The 18,179-nt window shown below is 42.2% G+C and overlaps 1 protein-coding gene across 1 annotated transcript in view; it reads left to right on the top strand.

The window, feature by feature from the left end:
* Positions 1-18,179, top strand: part of SYCE1 (synaptonemal complex central element protein 1) — a 335,387-nt gene that overhangs the window by 273,478 nt on the left and 43,730 nt on the right. The window contains exons 8-9 of the mRNA XM_085631497.1: positions 3,482-3,545; positions 16,537-16,603. Coding sequence (XP_085487623.1) covers positions 3,482-3,545; positions 16,537-16,603 — 131 coding nt within the window. The remainder of the gene's footprint in view (positions 1-3,481; positions 3,546-16,536; positions 16,604-18,179) is intronic.

Genomic DNA, 18,179 nt, shown 5'->3' on the forward strand with positions numbered 1-18,179 from the left:
GTCCCAGGGGCTTTAGAGTTCAAAGGTAGCCAGGTCCTCCGGGGTTTTTGAGGTTACTGGCCACAAGAGATGCCGCGCTGGAGCAGGAGCAGGTTCGAGGGTCGACAGGCCGGTAGGGCTGGGGCCAAAGCAGTTGGTGTCTTCCTCTTTTTAGCAGCTGCAGGGCAGGCCTTTGTTCTTTTTGCTCTTCTTGTAGTTTCGAATCTGGGATCTCTCGAAGGAAGGTTCAGGGTGCCCCTAAATACTAGATTTAGGGGCGTTACAGGTAGGTGAAGGCCAGGGACCAATGGGTCCTTGTCCTGGGGTGGGCACACCCCCTATCCTGCCTCTCTCCTGTGGGAGGGGGGCAGTAGCCTAATCCTGATAGGGTAGGGCCCCCCATCCTCAAGATGGCGATAGCCCGGAGATGTGCTTCACCTCGCCTCCCCCACCTGAGGGGTGGGGTGGGCAGGCTGGCACATTCCCTGTCCTTGTATGGGGTTTCCGGCCAAGCTTCCCTCCAGAGTGGGGGGTTGCAGAGGCCTGGGGAATCTCCAAGAGGCGGCATGCCTTTGAAGCTTCCTTTGGCTCATCCTGGGGGAGGAGATTTATCACCTCACCCAGGACGTGCATTGTTGCAGGCCCGGGAGAGCAGGGGCTCTCCCACCCAGGGGTCCAGCAACGTGTCTGTTGTGTGGCAGCCTGGGCAGCCTCAGAGCAGACGTGGATTGCAGGTTAGCTGTAAGGGGGCATCTCTAAGATGCCCTCTGGGGTGCTTAGTACATTAAATCCCACACTGGCATCAGTGTGGGTTTAATGTGCTGAGAAGTTTGAGACCAAACTTCCCAGTCTTCAGTGTTGCCATTATGGTGCTGTGGAGCTCGTGTTTGACGAGCTCTCAGCACCATGTACTTGTAAATGGCAGCACTGTACTTACAGTGCCCAGGAATGGACCTGGGTACTGTAGGGGCACAGGGCTCCTGCTCCTGTGCCCACACCATAGGCATAAGGCACCCAGCCAGAGGGGTGGCTGACATATGCCTTGGCAGTGTAGGTGATGGGCATGGCACACAGAGATGTGTGCCATGTCGACTCTTTGTTTTGTCCTGTGCCCAGACACTCAGCCTGCAAAGGCAGTGTGTGTGTGTAAGGGTACAGGGCCTCTAAGGGTGGCACAATGAGTGCTGCAGCCCTTAGAGGCCTTCCCTGGTCACAAGGCCCTGGGTACCTAGGGTACCATTTACTAGGGGCTGACATGTGGCAAGGTTTGTCAATTTGGAGTTTGTATTTTAGGGAAGGAACACAGGCCCTGGGCACCTGATTGGCAGGAGCCCAGGGCACAACAAGGAAAAGTGCATCAGCTATTAGGCAAAAAAAAAAAAAAAGGGGGGGGGGTTACTGCAACAGAAACCCACTTTCTCACACCGCCCCACCCATCCTTGCTGTTCTGCCAACTGATTTCTAGGGTTAAGGATAGCCTTTCAGGGCTCTAGTTTTTTGCACCAGTGGTCAGTATCTCGCATGGGTCTGCTTTTCTGGCGTGAAAAGTTGTGTACAGAACTGACGTCAGTGTGCGAGGGCGTGTCTAAGTAGCTGCCGCGACGTCATCCCGGCGACCACGACGACGAACGCGGAGCTGACCGACGCCACCTTCCGACGAGCAGAGGTACTGCTGACGAAAAAACTTTCCAGATCTAGTCTGACGCCTGGGAGTAATTCTAAGGTGAGGATTCTATAACTAACACATTTTTCTTACAGATATATCGTTACCGAAGGTAAGTAACTTGTTCATTAGGCAGCAAAGTTGCAACCCTATGCTCAAGCAAGTAGACAGAGTGACACATCAGAAGACAAAGAATATCCTGAAACTATGGATACGTTTATGCTGGGTGGGAAGTACCTGAGGGAGAAGACACCGGAGCTAGTGTGTGTGGCCATATGGGTGTGGTTTAGGACTCATACGAATCTGCAATTAAAGAACACATTTAGCCTAGTTGTACCACTGTAGACACTGGAGAAGGTTACCCACGGGGTATCAAATTGGTGGAACCATGGAAGAGAAAAGGAGTGATATGGACGTGAGATATGTTTCTGGAAGCTTCCCTGATGATCATTACATCGGTGAGGAAGATAGATGCTGTAACAACCACGTAGAGCTGTCCATACTAATATGTTTTTCTATGTTTCTGACCTCAGTGTACCGCCTCCAAAAGTGATTTTAGCTTTTCACATTAATCAAAAGATTTATTTTCAACCGTTTCCCCCTGATCCTGCCTCTACATCAGGCAAATAAATCTCTTAACACGCGCTGGATATGCACATGGCTAGGTCCTGCAATAACAAAACATCTTTTCGTCCACTATATAGTTATCTGCATATCCAACTTCCAAACAGCTGGGTCTTGCTTTTCTACCTATTGCGAAGAGTCCAGCTCTGTTCCTTTAGTCCTTAAGCACCACTCAATAGAGATAAAGAAAGTTTCTGAACTTCTACTGGAAGGATATACAAAACAGCCACTTGGAGGTCTGTCTAATTTCTTTGCCAGAAACTGCCAGTCAGACATGTCTTCATGATCTGTTTACTTCATATTAAGGTGTATGTTTTGTTTAGTGCATTTGCATTTCTTCTTTTGGTTTTCTGCCCCCAAACGCCCCAATTTAGGTCTGAGCCAAATATTCTGTAATGTGCTGACAATATTAGTGCAGATGCAATGTTGTTGAAGTAAAGGTTACTTACTTGCAGTCCCCCATCTGCATCATAAGAACTGCCATTAAAGTAATATGCGCACTGTCCACCTCCTCAAAGCAATGTCAGAGTTTAGGTAAACTAAAACTACTTGGTAGATCTTTGGTGTATCAACCACATGACTTACCCTGTCACGATCACCACACATACCAGTAGTAATAGGGTTGCTGCAGTACACCAGACCACGTGTGAGGAATTCACCCAGCACATCAGACTCTTCTCACATAGGACACACTACAACTATACACTCTCCAACCAAACGTTTATGTAGCGCTACTGTCATTGCAGACAGTTTCGAGTGTTGTGATGCCACGAGTTACAGTTGCATTATTTACAAGTGATAGCTGCCATAACATAACATAACATAACATACTTCTCCACAGACGTTATTATGAAATAACTGGAAGTTACCTCTGGTGAGTTAAAACAATGAAACATTACACCGCCTGGTGTTTTTTCACTTTCTTGTAGCTGCCCAACCAAACAACAACCCTGCTTAAATTTTATTGACCATATTGTCTCATTAATAGGCCTGTCATCATCTTTAAAGATAAAGTGAGTTTAGGTTTCCTCATGTGAGGCAATATACTGAGCTGTATGCCAGAAACTTATTCAAAGCCATATTTCTTGAACCACACAGCAGAGTCCATTTAAGAATTGAGCAGCCCACGTTAAGCAAAGCAGCTTTTTCTCAAGAGTATACTTCGTGTTCTCAGGCCTCGGACTGCCTTAACTCACCTCTTTCTTCTTTTTTCAGGTTAGAATTTGAGAACCAGCTGGAGGAGCTCATGAAGAAGCACAAAAGTCTCTGGGAGTTTCATGTAAGGACAGCTCATCTGCAGATTGGCAGTTTGAGAGAGAGAGTCTCAGTTGGGCTGCAAGAGGGTTTGATTGTAGGAGCCAATATAATTCTGCATATTCTCTGGTTATCTGGAGCTGGAAGATTGGAATGCGTTACAGACCTTTAATGTTTACTGGATCCCTTGTTACTAGTCGGCAGTCTGTGAGATGTTTTGATTGCGCCCACATCCCCACCTATCTTCACTGGATCTATTACCATGTTAACAAGCCTACACATGGCGATCTTCAGTTTGTTTTGTATACTGTATGCAGGACAAGAAGATAGGTGGATGGGTAAAGGAGTAGAGAAACACAGACCTGCTAGCTAGTCCACCTTCAGCTGAGCACAATTGATATTGCTGGCGTTTGAGGGAAAATACACCCACAGCTAAATTATGTTCATGCTGCTGGTTACAGCTGATTAAGAATGATGAAAATACAATCATCCAGATTCAACTCCTGCAAGTTGAGAGAGTCAAGAGAATTATAAAGCAGCGGCATTGGTACTGGCAACTGATCTGACATTTTTAAAATTAGTGTTGCCATTACATCTTGATGAGGAACTTTGTTTTTGTATGTGGGTGAGAAGGTACATTGATGGGTGCGCAAGTGGGTGGGTGAGTGGGTATATGAAAGAGAGGACATATAGATGGAAGGGTAGATAAGTAAGGGGTGGATTTATGGATGAGTGACAAAATGCAGTGTGAGTAGATGGGACACTGGCTGGGTGGGTTGAGTAAGCGGTTGCATGAGTGGATGAGTGAGTGGACAACAGTGTATGGCGTTGGTGAGTAAGTAGATAGGTGGTGGAGTGTATTCTAGTGAGAGTACACCAACCCTTCCTTACCAAATGCAGAAGCTAGATATTCTTTCATGATTTGGTGCCTGTTGGTTTGTCAGCCTGACTCCTGAATACCTTCAATTTGCACATATACACATCAGTGAAGATACATACTTGCACATGCAAGAGTATCTTCTACAGCGCAGATATAGCTAGTTAAGGGGAAGAGATTCCTGGCTGATTTAGACTTTGACTGGCAGCCACCAGGTTAGTGAAGACATTTACCTGTGTGCCGGTATTGGACTGCCTGCCATATAGCCCCCCTACCTAGCTGTCCAGGATCTTTGTGCATAAATTCCATCCACTCAGTAGGTAGATGCACTGTACGCACAGCTGAATTCTGAATGCCGAGCTCACACTATGTTTTTTTAATGTTCTTGGTTCTTTTGAAAATTGTCAAGAGAAAACAAATAAAATGGTCCTCATGTGCAGGGTCTTTGCTGTTGCTACCCGAGTCTGCTGTGCCTGGCATGGCAGGCACAGTCATGGAAAGACAGAGGTGATAGCCCCTCCTAAAACCGGCAGACCACCATCAGTGTGACCCAGCTGCTCTGCTGTGGATGAGCCACTGGGTGAGATTATTCTGCCAGAAGAGCTGGCTTAGGTTTCACCAACAGAAACCCAGCTATTCCTCCACCTCTGTATAGGGCAGGGGTCTCCAACCTTTTCTGTAGTCAGAGCTACTTCAGATAAGTGAAAATCAACGTTAGCTTCTTAAGCCAAGTAACTCATGCATTGTTACCAGACACCCCCTCCCCCAGCTTCATTGACTTGAAATCTAATGTCCATGGAGCCTGATACTATGGTTTGAACAAAATACTGTGACTAGGGGTACTATGATGGGGCTACCTTGTGCGTCAGTGAGTCCATGGTCTGTGGAGATGTGTGAACATGTGTGTGAATTAATGGTATATATCTGTATAGGTGACCAAGAGCCTGTGTTGTATGTATTTGTGGCACAGGACATACCTTTAGCTTTAACATGTACAACACAAACATACAACAATTCTTTTTAAATGGGCGAAAGTTGAAGTGCAAAGATGTTCAAAATAAGGACGTTTTTCTGCGGTTGATGGAACATTTTTCTGTACATTAAATTTCTCCCGTTAAAAAAAATGGCTGTATTTTTCAGTTATAATATGGCAGCGTATCTACCAGCCTCAGGGGGCAAGATGCCTGCTGCGTATAAATGCAGCAAATGGGAGGAAATTCAACTGAAGAGTTAACTTTATGTTTATATGCATTACATAAAACTCATTATTTTAATTTTCTCCCATGTCAAAGCGTCTTTGCAAACAGTAGGCATGTTACTCCCAGAGGCCTGTAGACATGGTGCCATATTTATAACAGGAAATACAGTCATTTGTTTAAATTTGAGGAATTTAAGGTGAATAAACATGCTTCATAAAACATTAGGACTTAATTGGCTTAATTTAAAGTAGAGAAAAACATTAAGACAATGTTTCATAGAAACATTTTTCTTCACTTTAAATTTCTCTCATTTAAAAGAAAATGACTGTATTTTTCAGTTATAAATATGGCACTGTGTCTACCAGCCACGGAGAGCAAGATGCCTGCAGTTTGTAAATGTCACACTATAAAAAGGGAGAAAATTAAAATGAAGAGTTAACTTAATTATTGAGCTAATTCTTCTCTTTAATTTTCTCTCATTTAAAAGCATTCAGAAATATAATTTTGTTCTCATGCTATAATTTTCAGTTGAGAAGGACTTTTATTTAAGAGTTAAATACCTCAGTGCTTCAGTTCTGAACATCTGTGACCCACATGGGTCATAAATCTGACAGGACGGTGCTCATTATCAGGCTCTGTTATCTGCAGCCTGATAATAATGAAAAATAAACATTAGCATTAGTTAAAAATTAGCCCAAGCCTGGGAGCTACTCTGAAGGTTTTTGTGAGATACTGGTAGCTCGCGATCAACTGGTTGGAGACACCTGGTACAGGGCATGGGGTCTTATGGCTTCACAGAGGAGGAGCATTGCCAATTAATGCAGTGCTCCCACTTCATCAACTCTAAATTGCCCCCTTTGTATTTGGTGTCCACACCATGGTTGGCACCAGTCTCCACCCAGCCACACCAGAAATGCTGCATTTGACAGTGTCATGTAAGAGCTACAGTTCATAGCGGTTCCACTCAGCAGTATCCAGGATCCAGTGATCGACAGATACATCATGAATCTTCTCCTATAGGATCATCAGATACCTTCAAAGAAGTTTATTCAAAATTGTTTAACAGTTTGTAGGCCTCTTGTCAAATGGGAAGTTAATACCGTTTTCTCTCAACCCATAAAGAGACCACAAACTGGGCAGACCTCAAATATATGTTCTAGAAAGTAGTATTGTTGTTCATGCTCTCTATATGGAGAATTAGCAAAATTCAAGCTTTTACTGCCAGAACAAAGAACCTTCCTGAGGTTTCATATGGATAGATTAATTTTGTGAACTAATCCCAGAGTTGGTTCTCAAAGTGCTGTCAGATTTCCACCTTAATAAAGAGACTGACAGTTTTTATTTCCAAATCCTTCATCTGCAGTGGAGAGATTGCTGCATTCACTGGACATATAGATACCTAACGTTTTACAGAGCACGTGCCGGTGAACTGAGGCTCATTGATTGACTATGTAACTTTTGGCCAAACAGATGGACCGCCGATTTTCAAAATGGGATTGCAACATGGATCACTATGGCCATACCCACGTTTCATACAAAAGCCAACAGAGTTACTGGTTATTTAAATAAAGAGCTTAATGGCAACTGCCAGCATTCTATGCAGGAGTATATCTGGGGGATAGTATATAGCCACCACTTGGAAGAACTGGCATGCCTTCATGAGATAATACTGTATAGATGTGTAGCTTTGGAGAGAATCAGTAGTGGGCTATAGGAACCTTGCAGACTGTTCTAGTAAGCAGAACATGCTTTCCCACCTTGTGCAGGAATAGTATGAGCAAAGCCTCACCCTCTTCCCCAATGGAGCCACTGGAATGAGAGAGCGATCCAGATACAGGACTCCGTGTATCAGCAGTACATCAAGATGAACTAAGATCCTAACTTCATGCTGGAATTGCAGAAGTCTGTGGGAAAACATTTCTTTCCGTTACATGATATATGCCAGTAGGCTTATTTCCTTTTAATTTTTTCTCTTTGTAAGTTTAAATGTGTTTTATTGGGAAAACAGGTTAATACACCATCATAATCTCCGCATTGATGCTCAGTTTTAAAATGTCACATCATTGAATAAGTTTCAAGTTTAGAAATCTCAAAACATGCTAACCTCTCCAGTGCAATTAAAGGGAAAAGGAAGAAACACTATCACTATTATCAATAAGCATTCCACATTGCTAAAACTCCACCATTCAATTGTCAGCCCCCACTCATAGGAGACAAAATCCCACTGAAGTGTCTATACAAGTAAAGACAGTGCCATGGCTGTCACACGGTATCCATATATGAATATATAAGTTTTATTTCCATCTGTCGCTCCCAGCTTTGCTTGAGGCCCCCAGATTCAGTTGTCTGAGATCCCTATTATTCGCCGGCATTCCTTATCATTTTGCATTGTCGCCTTGCTCAAATAAGGGAACATGTATATTTTATTGCCTTGTAATAGGAGGTTTCTCTGCTTTATATTACCCCTTGTGACTTCTTCACTTTTAGCAGGACTGCCAAACTCCACTACAAGTATGCCCTCTCCCACAGCCTCATGTGCATTCTTTCCTGTGTCCCTCACTTCCCTTTAATAATAGATACCACAGGTTCTGCTGTCCCCTGCAGAAACTGTAGTATCTATTCAGAAAGCACATTGTTAGAGCTACCATATCTTCGCCTTCAGGAAGCGGAGAGAATCCCAGCACTCTAAAGCAACTCATTCTGTTTTCACGTCTTTCTGTCTCTGAGTCCATTCTTGACAGAATTGTTATAGTGTGATCTCGAATGGTCTCTCTCTGGCATTTATTGTCCCGCCACTCCTGCTTTGTGGTCTTAAGAGTAGCGAGGCTTTGTTCCAGTGTTGCGTCTCTTCAAATAGTCCTCTGAGTCGTGAGAACAGGTATTCCAAACATGACTCCAACTTGACCATTCTTTGGTCAACACTGGTCACTGAACTGTTCAGCGTTTTTGCCATCTTCATGATTGGAAATGTAATAAGTTATTTGAGTCCAAACCAACAAAAGTCCAATCAGTAGAACTGGAGATACACAATTTTAAAGATTTAGGTAAAAATAGTGCCTATAGGCACAAAGCTCCAACTGTGGTTATCTTGTCATGCTGGACCTGGACAAAGTCACAAGTTCAGCCCACTGTGATGGAGCGTAGGATGGATACAGGGACTAAGTTAGGCCTGCTGACCAAAGTACCTTAAATTCTGGTTTGCTGAGCGTTGCAAGTTCCAGCATCAAGGATGCGTCGCCCAGCATTGGTTTCGAAGAAGCTGCAGGCTGTGATGTAAGATCCTTTGTTGAAGATGCATCGTGCAGCAGCAGTTCAGTTGAAGCCGTCAATGGAGCCTTGCAATGGGAAGGAATGCGTCGCGCAGATGGGCTTCCAATGAACTGCAGACTGCGATGCGAGGTCTTGTTTCAGAGATGCATCGCATATTGGCGGGTCTGATGCAGAGCTGCAAGGAGATGCTTCATGCAGTGTCATTTCTGCCAAAAGCCCACAGCTGGACTAGCAGAGCAGATTCAGGCCCTCTTCCAAGAGCCGAGGACTGGGGGGGCAAGACTCACAGCAGGCATAGTCCAGGTGCTTGGCGCTAGGTGAATGGATCCTTTTCTGTCCCTGGGGTTCTGATCAGGAGGCCAGCAAACTATCCTTAAGAGTCACTCTGGTGGTCCTGATTTTAAGATGAAGGTCTGGTCTTTTTCACACAGTCAGCAGGGCAGCAGAGTAGCAGAACAGCACAGTAGCAGTCTTTCTTGAAGCAAAGCAGCACAGCTGTCCTTCTGAGTCTTCCACAGGTCCAGAGGTGTGCTGAATAGTTGTGTCTGGATTTCCAATATTTATACTTGGTGACAGCTTCAAAGTAGAGGAAGGTTCTGGAGGTTTCTACTTCCAAAGGTGTTTGGAATTTCCTTCCTCCCTGCGCTGGCCCTAGCTTGTCTGAGAGCACAAAAGACTAGTTTGAAACCCTTTTTGAGTGTACTGAAGCAGAGGTTATGTGATGGGGAAGTGTGGTAGGTGATAAGTCCTCCCCTGTCACGTCAGAGATGGCCCATCTTGCCTTTGTTTCACTGAGAGTGTTGCACTAAGACTAACTGTCTGCTAGACCCAGTCATGTGACCCAGGTTACAGGTTGGAAGTACCAAATGGTTTTGGCAAGAAAATGCCAACTTTCTAAAAATGCCATTTTCCAAAGTGTGACTTAAAATTCAAATTTACCTTGTCTTTAGACACCGAACTCAACATTCCTACCTGTTCCTGATTGAAAGTTATCACTTCTAAAATGTAAAAGCGTTATCCAATGTTATCCCATGGGAGAGGCAGGCCTTGCAGTAGTGATAAACGTCTCATGTTTAACAACATACCAAAACATATCAATTATATTAAAATTGATTCTCACTTCAATTCCATTTTATTGGTAAATAACCCATGATTGATATATATCTCTGTTTTGAATCCAATAGGTTTATTATATAAACGCTATATAAATCGAAAAAGAACATATCCAAATAATTTGTTTTTAGTCAATCTATTCATGATATGTTCAAACTGTATACATGCATAGCTAACCATTCTTTGGCGTCTAGCCCGTGCACAATTGCCCGGTTCATCTTTTTATCCTAAGGACAGTCGTGTTGATAGAAAGAACTGCAGGTCCTCTTAGCTTGCTCACATTTCCATTGTCTACCTGAATAGGTTGCTTTTTCGCATGTATCCATAATTTTTACCCAAGCTGGTTTCTGCATTTCCATATGGTTCAGTCTATAGCACTCATCTTTCATCTTACATATCAAACCAACAAGGTGGAGCGACTGCACAAACTTAACATCAGATGTCTTACTACATCAACTGCACTCGCCAGGATTGCTAAATTCTTTTTGCTAGAGCAGAGAAGGTCAACTTAGTGACTGCGCACCATTTGGTGCTGGGTTATCCTCTGTGTCTTGATCTCCTCTCTGTAGGCCATTGGCGCCCATTCCACCGGAGCCATTACTGCCTCCGGTGCTGCCTTCAGAGATTTCCTTGGTGCTGACATCTGCTGGACATCTATATAGTCATCTTTGCATATGTTTATCAAGCATGGCTGCCTCATGTTTCAGGGTCATAGTGATGGGTACTTTGCCTGACTGATGTTCAATGATTTTTTTGGTTAACTGGCACCCCTTTGTCTCTCCTTCTAAGAAGCTATTGCTTAGGGAGTCATTCTGAAGGTGATGCATCTGCTAGTATATGTCACCATCAAAAATAAGTTACTTACCTTTGGTTAAGATATTTCTGGTGAATATGTCTTCTTACCGCAGATTTGTCACTGCCCTACCTCCTCTACTGAGGATTTAATGCCATGACCAATAAGATCCCAAGGGATGCAAATTGTTTGATGTGCTATTATTGCCACTATAGTAGCTCCTTCGGTTCGTCTTCGCATGCCTCAATACGGCATGGAAAAAGATCAGGAACTGGCACCAGCATGCCGGTTGGCGCCATATAAACTCTGGTGTGAGCATGTACAAAGGAAGCATTGTGGCTGAAGCTGTATGGTGCTAGCAGTATTTGCTGGGGAGCTATTGCTGGGGTAAAGGATCTCCAGACCAGTCTGAAGGCTAGAAGAGATATTTCTAAAGTTGAGGAATATCCACTAGAAATATTATTTCCAAAGGTAAGTAACGTTTTCTTCTGGGGCGTTGGCAGAGCAAATCAAAGACTTCCAACAAACATGCTAGCTATGTTTTCAGCGCCAAATCCTTTGCTCTGTTGTTCGCCCTCAGGATCTATCACCGTTTCTGTGGCACCATGGGCTGGTTTTGAGGAGGCAGAAGTGGTTCCTGTTTCATCCAGCTCAATAATCAGGACAACTCCGGCGCTGATGGCTTGAGCTCCAAGAAAACATTCTGTTTCTGCTATGATCATCATTGACTATATTGCAGATACTGTACTTGCAGAAACAAGCTCAGGATTTGGAGATGTCTACTTTGGCTGTTAGTAGTATTCCAGGGCTCATGCAAGATTCACCAACCTCCTGCAAGATGCAATTGGTGAAGCTAAACAAACTTTGCAGACAGGCTTAGACATGGTCGATATTCAATCATCTTCCATAACTTCAAGAGTAGGCTGCTGCCACAGCATGCAAGAATAAATCATTAGATTTGTCAGAGAATGTCCTGGCCAAATGCTTGCCATTCCATTTGATGACCTAAAACTTTTCAGAGATAAAGCTAACCATTCTCTTGAGAGATTCAGACATAATAGAGACGTGCCTAACAAAAATGAATGTGTCCTCATGTAACAAAACTGGTGCTGATGTAAAGCGCTCTGATACCCGATGTCTCTGGTCTAGTTCACGCTATATAAAACTCGAAAATGAAAAAAACTAAAAAAAATAGAGACACTGCTGATGTCTCTGGTCTAGTTCACGCTATATAAAACTCGAAAATGAAAAAAACTAAAAAAATAGAGACACTGCCAAGGCAGGGTTCTCCAACCTTTTCTGTAGTCAGAGCTACTTCAGATAAGTGAAAATCAACGTGAGTTTCTAAGGCCAAGTAACTCGTGCATTGTTACCAGACACCCCCTCCCCAGCCTCATTGACTTGAAATCTAATGTCCATGGAGCCCGATACTATGGATACTTTGGTTTGAATAAAATACTGTGACTAGGGGTACTATGATGGGGCTGCCTTGTGCGTCAGTGAGTCCATGGTCTGTGGAGATGTATGAACATGTGTGTGAATGAATGGTATATATCTGTATGGGTGACCGAGAGCCCGTGTCGTATGTATTTGTGGCACAGGACATACCATTAGCTTTAACATGTGCAACACAAACATACAACAATTTTTTTTAAATGGGAGAAACTTGAAGTGCAAACATGGCTGTATTTTTTAATTATAAATATGGCAGCGTATCTACCAGCCCCTGGGGGCAAGATGCCTGCGTGTATAAATGCAGCAAATGGGAGGAAATTCAACTGAAGAGTTAACTTTATGTTTATATGCATTACATAAAACTCATTATTTGAATTTTCTCCCATGTCAAAGCGTCTTTGCAAACAGTAGGCATGTTACTCCCAGAGGCCTGTAGACATGGTGCCATATTTATAACGGGAAATACAGTCATTTGTTTAAATTTGAGGAATTTAAGGTGAATAAACATGCTTCATAAAACATTAGGACTTAATGGGCTTAATTTAAAGTAGAGAAAAACATTAAGACAATGTTTCATAGAAACATTTTTCTTCACTTTAAATATCTCTCATTTAAAAGAAAATGACTGTATTTTTCTGTTATAAATATGGCACTGGGTCTACCAGCCACGGACAGCAAGATGCCTGCTGTTCGTAAATGTGACACTATAAAAAGGTAGAAAATTAAAATGGAGAGTTAACTTAATCATTGAGCTAATTCTTCCTTTTAATTTTCTCTTATTTAAAAGCATTCAGAAATATAATTTTGTTCTCATGCTACAGTTTTCAGTTGAGAAGGACTTTTATTTAAGAGTTAAATACCTCAGTGCTTCAATTCTGAACATCTGTGACCCACATGGGTCATAAATCTGACAGGATAGTGCTCATTATCAGGCTCTGTTATCTGCAGCCTGATAATAATGCAAAATAAACATACCCTTTCCTTAGTTTTAAAAGGAAAATACAACACTTATTGCAGTTCTTAGTTAAAAATGAACCCAAGGCTAGGAGCTACTCTGAAGGTTTTTGTGAGATACTGGTAGCTCACGATCAACTGGTTGGAGACAACTGCTCTAAGGCTAGCCTTCATTTTGAAATAATTTCACAATAGTGAAGGAAAGTTCATGCTACAGACATCAATTCAATAGACCAATGCATAAACCCTAGCCTCATGCTCAACAATACTTTAAACCCACAGGGAAAGAAGAGTAGGAAGATTAAGTCAACAACAATTTTCATCCACATGTTCCTGTCGAAGATCGCAAAAAGCTCACTACAAACTTGATTCACCACAAACTTGATTCACCACAATTAAGATTCTCCAGTCGAAGCACAAATCATTTTATCATATAGGATAAAGATACCTTTGGGTCTTCTATGTAGTAAATTCTGGTTACTCTATTCTCTTTTTGAGAAAACCTCTAGTTGCCCCTTCTCAGCCTTCCCCTAGACGCTCACAAACATTTTGATGAATAGATCCAAAGTCAGCTCCTGAATAGCACAACTGAGAGACGCCTTTTGTCACAAATGAGCATGGGATGCCATTCCAGGTACTATCTGAACTCCAGGAAAGAGTAAGGAGTTTGTGGCTATTATTGCTAGTCAACTGCTTCCGCCTCCCTATCAGGAACTGTAACAGTAATTTCCTCCGATTTGTAGTAAGATGAAGCATTGCCTGTGTGCTGTCCTTGCCTTTGGATTTGCCTCAATGCCCAGAGTATTTATGAAGATGATGGTAGCGTTGGTGACCCATCTGCATTACCAGGTACTGCATCTCTTCTCTTACCTAGCAGATGAGCTTATAACAGGTGGCTCACCAAATCCACAGATGCAGCACTAGCAGGATTCAGTGGCTCTTGTGCACAATCTAGACTTCTATGTAAACCCAAGTAAATCTTCTCTAAAACCATTGCAGAGACTTCAGTTATAGATGATATTCTAAACACCAGCTTTCAACAAGCTCTTCTTCAGTCGATAGAGTGGATCACATTTTCACATTTACCACATGGTGTCGCAGTTTATGAAGAACCCAATTTAAGACTACTCCTTCTACATTTGGGTTTGCTGACATCTTGCATCTTTCTGGTTTCTCATGCTTGCATGTGAATGACCCTGTTGTGGTAGAACTGCTTTCGTTGGATCCAGTTTTAATGGCAGCTCTTGGATGCAATTTTTCTTCAGTGAGATCTGACTTGTAAATTACAGTGACGGATCAGCCCTATGAACATATTGAAAGGAGAGCATTTCAGACCCCCCCTAGCTAAAGGTCACAGTAGTGACGAATGTGGACACAAGTAAGTCAACACTTAGATGTAGATCTCCAAATGGTGAAGATTTACACCTAGGTGTTGGAGTAGATCTACTGGTGATTATGTCTACAGATGTAAAATTAGCTTTGTGAATTGGACTATTTATCAAGGGGCATTTAACATTCATTTCACATTTCCTCCTGCTCTCTTTATTTTGAAAGTACTGCAAGAGGTATGTCAGCACAAAGCCCATCATATTATGATTTCCCTAGATTGGGCCAGACGTCAAATAAGGAGGGGGGGGGGGGGGATTTGTACTGTAAATGTTGACTGCTGTTTCTTGTATATTACACAGTATATGTTTATGTATTTAGATGTTTTTATTGTATACATTTGTATGTATAACATATGATATGATATATGACAAATAATATATCATCCACCTTTTGGTGTTTAATTCTTGTCAGTTTCTTTCTCTTTGTGTAGTCCATACACGACAGAACCATTTTGCAGTCTCTCTAGTAGCAACTAATTTAAAAGGCCCTGGCATATTTAGTGCCACTTTACTAGAGACTTATAAGTACCTTCAATATGGCAATTGGAGATAAGCCTATATTACCATGTTTGAAGGAGTGAGTACATGCACTTTAGAACTTGTTAGCAGTGGTAACGTGCACAGAGTCCTAATGCCAGTAAAAAGGAGATCAGGTAAAATGAAAGAGGAATGCAAAAAGTTTGGGGGAAAGCTACCCGAAGGCTGACAGGCCTAACAACCCTATTTTTGGTATGTCTCAGATTTTTCTTTCTACCCCGAGATGGTGATCACTCTCTTTTGTTTACTTGTTGGTTCCCCAATCTCAACACCTCTTCTCATTTCTTGTAGTCACATATTCACCATCCTATCCCTTTCTACCCTTCTCATTTTCATCCCCATCTTTGCTGCTTGTCATGAAATAGGGCAGGAGGTAATGCTTCCTGCTTAGTGTGGTTTACACATGTGGAAGCTGTACCCGAAATCCGCATGTGCTTGTGTCCCTTCGGGAAAGACTCCACATAGTGCCAGCGCTTTCTGTACAGAGGCTGCATGTGGAAGAGTGAAGTGACCTGGTTCCATAGGTTGATGTGACACAGCAGACGTAGCCAGTATATATCTTTAGGTTATTTATTAAGATAGTAAAGTCCATAGTATAGCCCCACCAGGAGCAGCCTGCTAGCTGCTCAGCCCATCCTCTCAACTGTCTCACACCACACCAACATTCCAGTCACGTCATCATTCCACATGGAACACTCACACTGGCTGAGCAGCTAGTTACAAGATACAGAAGAACAGTTAACCTTATATGAAGATACTACAAAGAGGCACTACCAGGCAATATGCTGGCTACAGGAATCTCAAAAATCTTGCTTTTTCTTGAGAGAAGGCAGTCCACTTGGATTATCCCTTATAACTCCCTCGTGGTTCATGAAATCCTTTGCAGTGCAAACTCCAAAGTGGCTCCAAATTGTCATGCTGCGTCTACACGAAGCATGACGCAATATGGTGGCCATCCTGGAATGGCATATATGTGATAAACAATACAATCAATAGAATTCCAATGTAGTCGCTGTCAGAGATTCCTTTTCCAGTGCTTGCACTGCACAGGCTTTGGCAAAACCAATTATCAGCCTTGGCAAAGTGAGAATGATGGCTTTGCCAGCCCTTGTTTGTATTTTATTATGAAGCTATAGGCGTAATGTGGGTTAAAGGTCCAAGTCTACAGTTGTGTCACATTTGTAGTTTTAAATTTGTGAATTTAGTACATTAAACTATTTAAACATTCCTAAAATGTAAGCACAGTGCATTTTTTGTGCACTTTTCACCTTGTTTATGATTAGCTTCCCTTACAATACTGCAGCCAATAAACATAACCCCAGACATCGGGTGTTTCTAAATGTAGAGTGTGCAGTTTATAGTACATATACATCACTGTACACTGGTGCCTCATTGTTGTGCCTTAGATTCATAGAGTCTGCTTCTTTCAGACAGAGGAAAGATTGGCTTCAGAGGTAGAGAACATGGAGAGCAGAAAACAAGATTTGCTGGCTGAAGGTATAGTAGTCAGTATTGGGACTTAGGGCTGTGATGTCTATTAGTCTAGATAAATTCTCTGTTTATTTTCATTTGCTTTTCCCACTCGCTTTGTCACTATTTCACTGACCCAACTAGGTAACTGATCTCCTGGTCAATCTATGTGATCCACGTAACTGCATTGGTTTGAAAACAGCATAAACATATGCACTTCTGAATTAACTAGATAGAGCAATAAGTGTATGCCTACATCCAATATATATATATATATATATATATATATATATATATATATATATATATAAACACACACGAGTTACAGCAGAGCTATGACTCATAATTTGTAACCTTTTTTATTGGAAAATGTATTATAAGCTCATATCCTGTATCATTATATTAATATTTCTAAATTATGGTTAAAAAAACTGAGCTCATTCCCTCTGTCAGTGTTCTGTACTTGGCATTTTGGGCACAGTTGGTCATGCGTTGTATTATGTGCCTGAGTGTTGGGTGCCAGCTTTGTGGAGGCAAAGGCTATTTACACAGGCACCAGCAAATTATTTGGGTTGAAAAAGCAAGAGATATGTACTTATAGTTATGACAAACTCTATGCAGATAGATTCAGTGTGCCAATTTCAGACAGGCTGTGTAGGATAAATGATGCCACTGCTAACAGTGAAATACAATTACGTGAAATACAATTACTACTACTCCTCAGCAGTGGTTTCTGTGCGTCAGTTGGGATGCATCCTAATATCCTCCTTTTCAGACAGAGAATCCCTCCTCCCTTAAATCTCGTAATCATCTCAATTTACTTTAGGGTTTGGGGCTATGCATACTATAAAGGAAAATCATGTGATATATATCAGTACGCTATCTTTTTAATATTCCTCAGCATTCCCACGGCACACCCTCTATTGCAAATCCCTCCTTGTAAGTATTTAAAAATATTACAGTGCTTCATTCAAGCCCTCAAATTTAATCAGAAGTTGGAAAATGGGTTTAAAAGAAGGAAAAGGGAGTCACAGAGTCCAGTCCTGGGATCCCATGGTGTCCTTAGGCACAGCAAGAAGGCACAGCACTGAGATCAAAGCTTTCTCTTGCATTGCGTTTCTTCTTCCATGTATAACAGAGGCCTGGCAGGCTGTGGGGTATATTGACGTGTGACCTGTAACTGAGCTTCCATACTGCCCAGAGTAAACAGAAATGAAGTGCCTTGGTTCACCTTTAGTAGGTGGCCATGAGTATAAGGTGGTTCCCATATAGAAATAGTGGGGTGTTATATAATGCAGCACTGACAACAGTTTCAACTAAAGTAGAAAATTAGTTAAAGGTTCTCACCAACTTTAAGTTATAAGAGAATTAGAAAAATGATAGCAATAAAAGCTTATTGGTCACGCTTTAAAGATTATGATGCAAATATCCAAAGATCGCCACAAAAAACAATTGAGAGATTAGTCCAATGTTAAATAGTGAGGAAAGTCAGAAAGCCTACAGAAGGTCTCTGTAAAGAACTCTTGGCGGGACAAGAGACCAAAGTCAGGCTGACAAGTGAAGGTCTGATGCCGGCCTCCATTTAAGAGTTGGTGGAATATTG

The sequence above is a fragment of the Triturus cristatus genome, chromosome 10 (genome assembly GCF_964204655.1).
Source record: "Triturus cristatus chromosome 10, aTriCri1.1, whole genome shotgun sequence".
Taxonomy (NCBI): domain Eukaryota; kingdom Metazoa; phylum Chordata; class Amphibia; order Caudata; family Salamandridae; genus Triturus; species Triturus cristatus.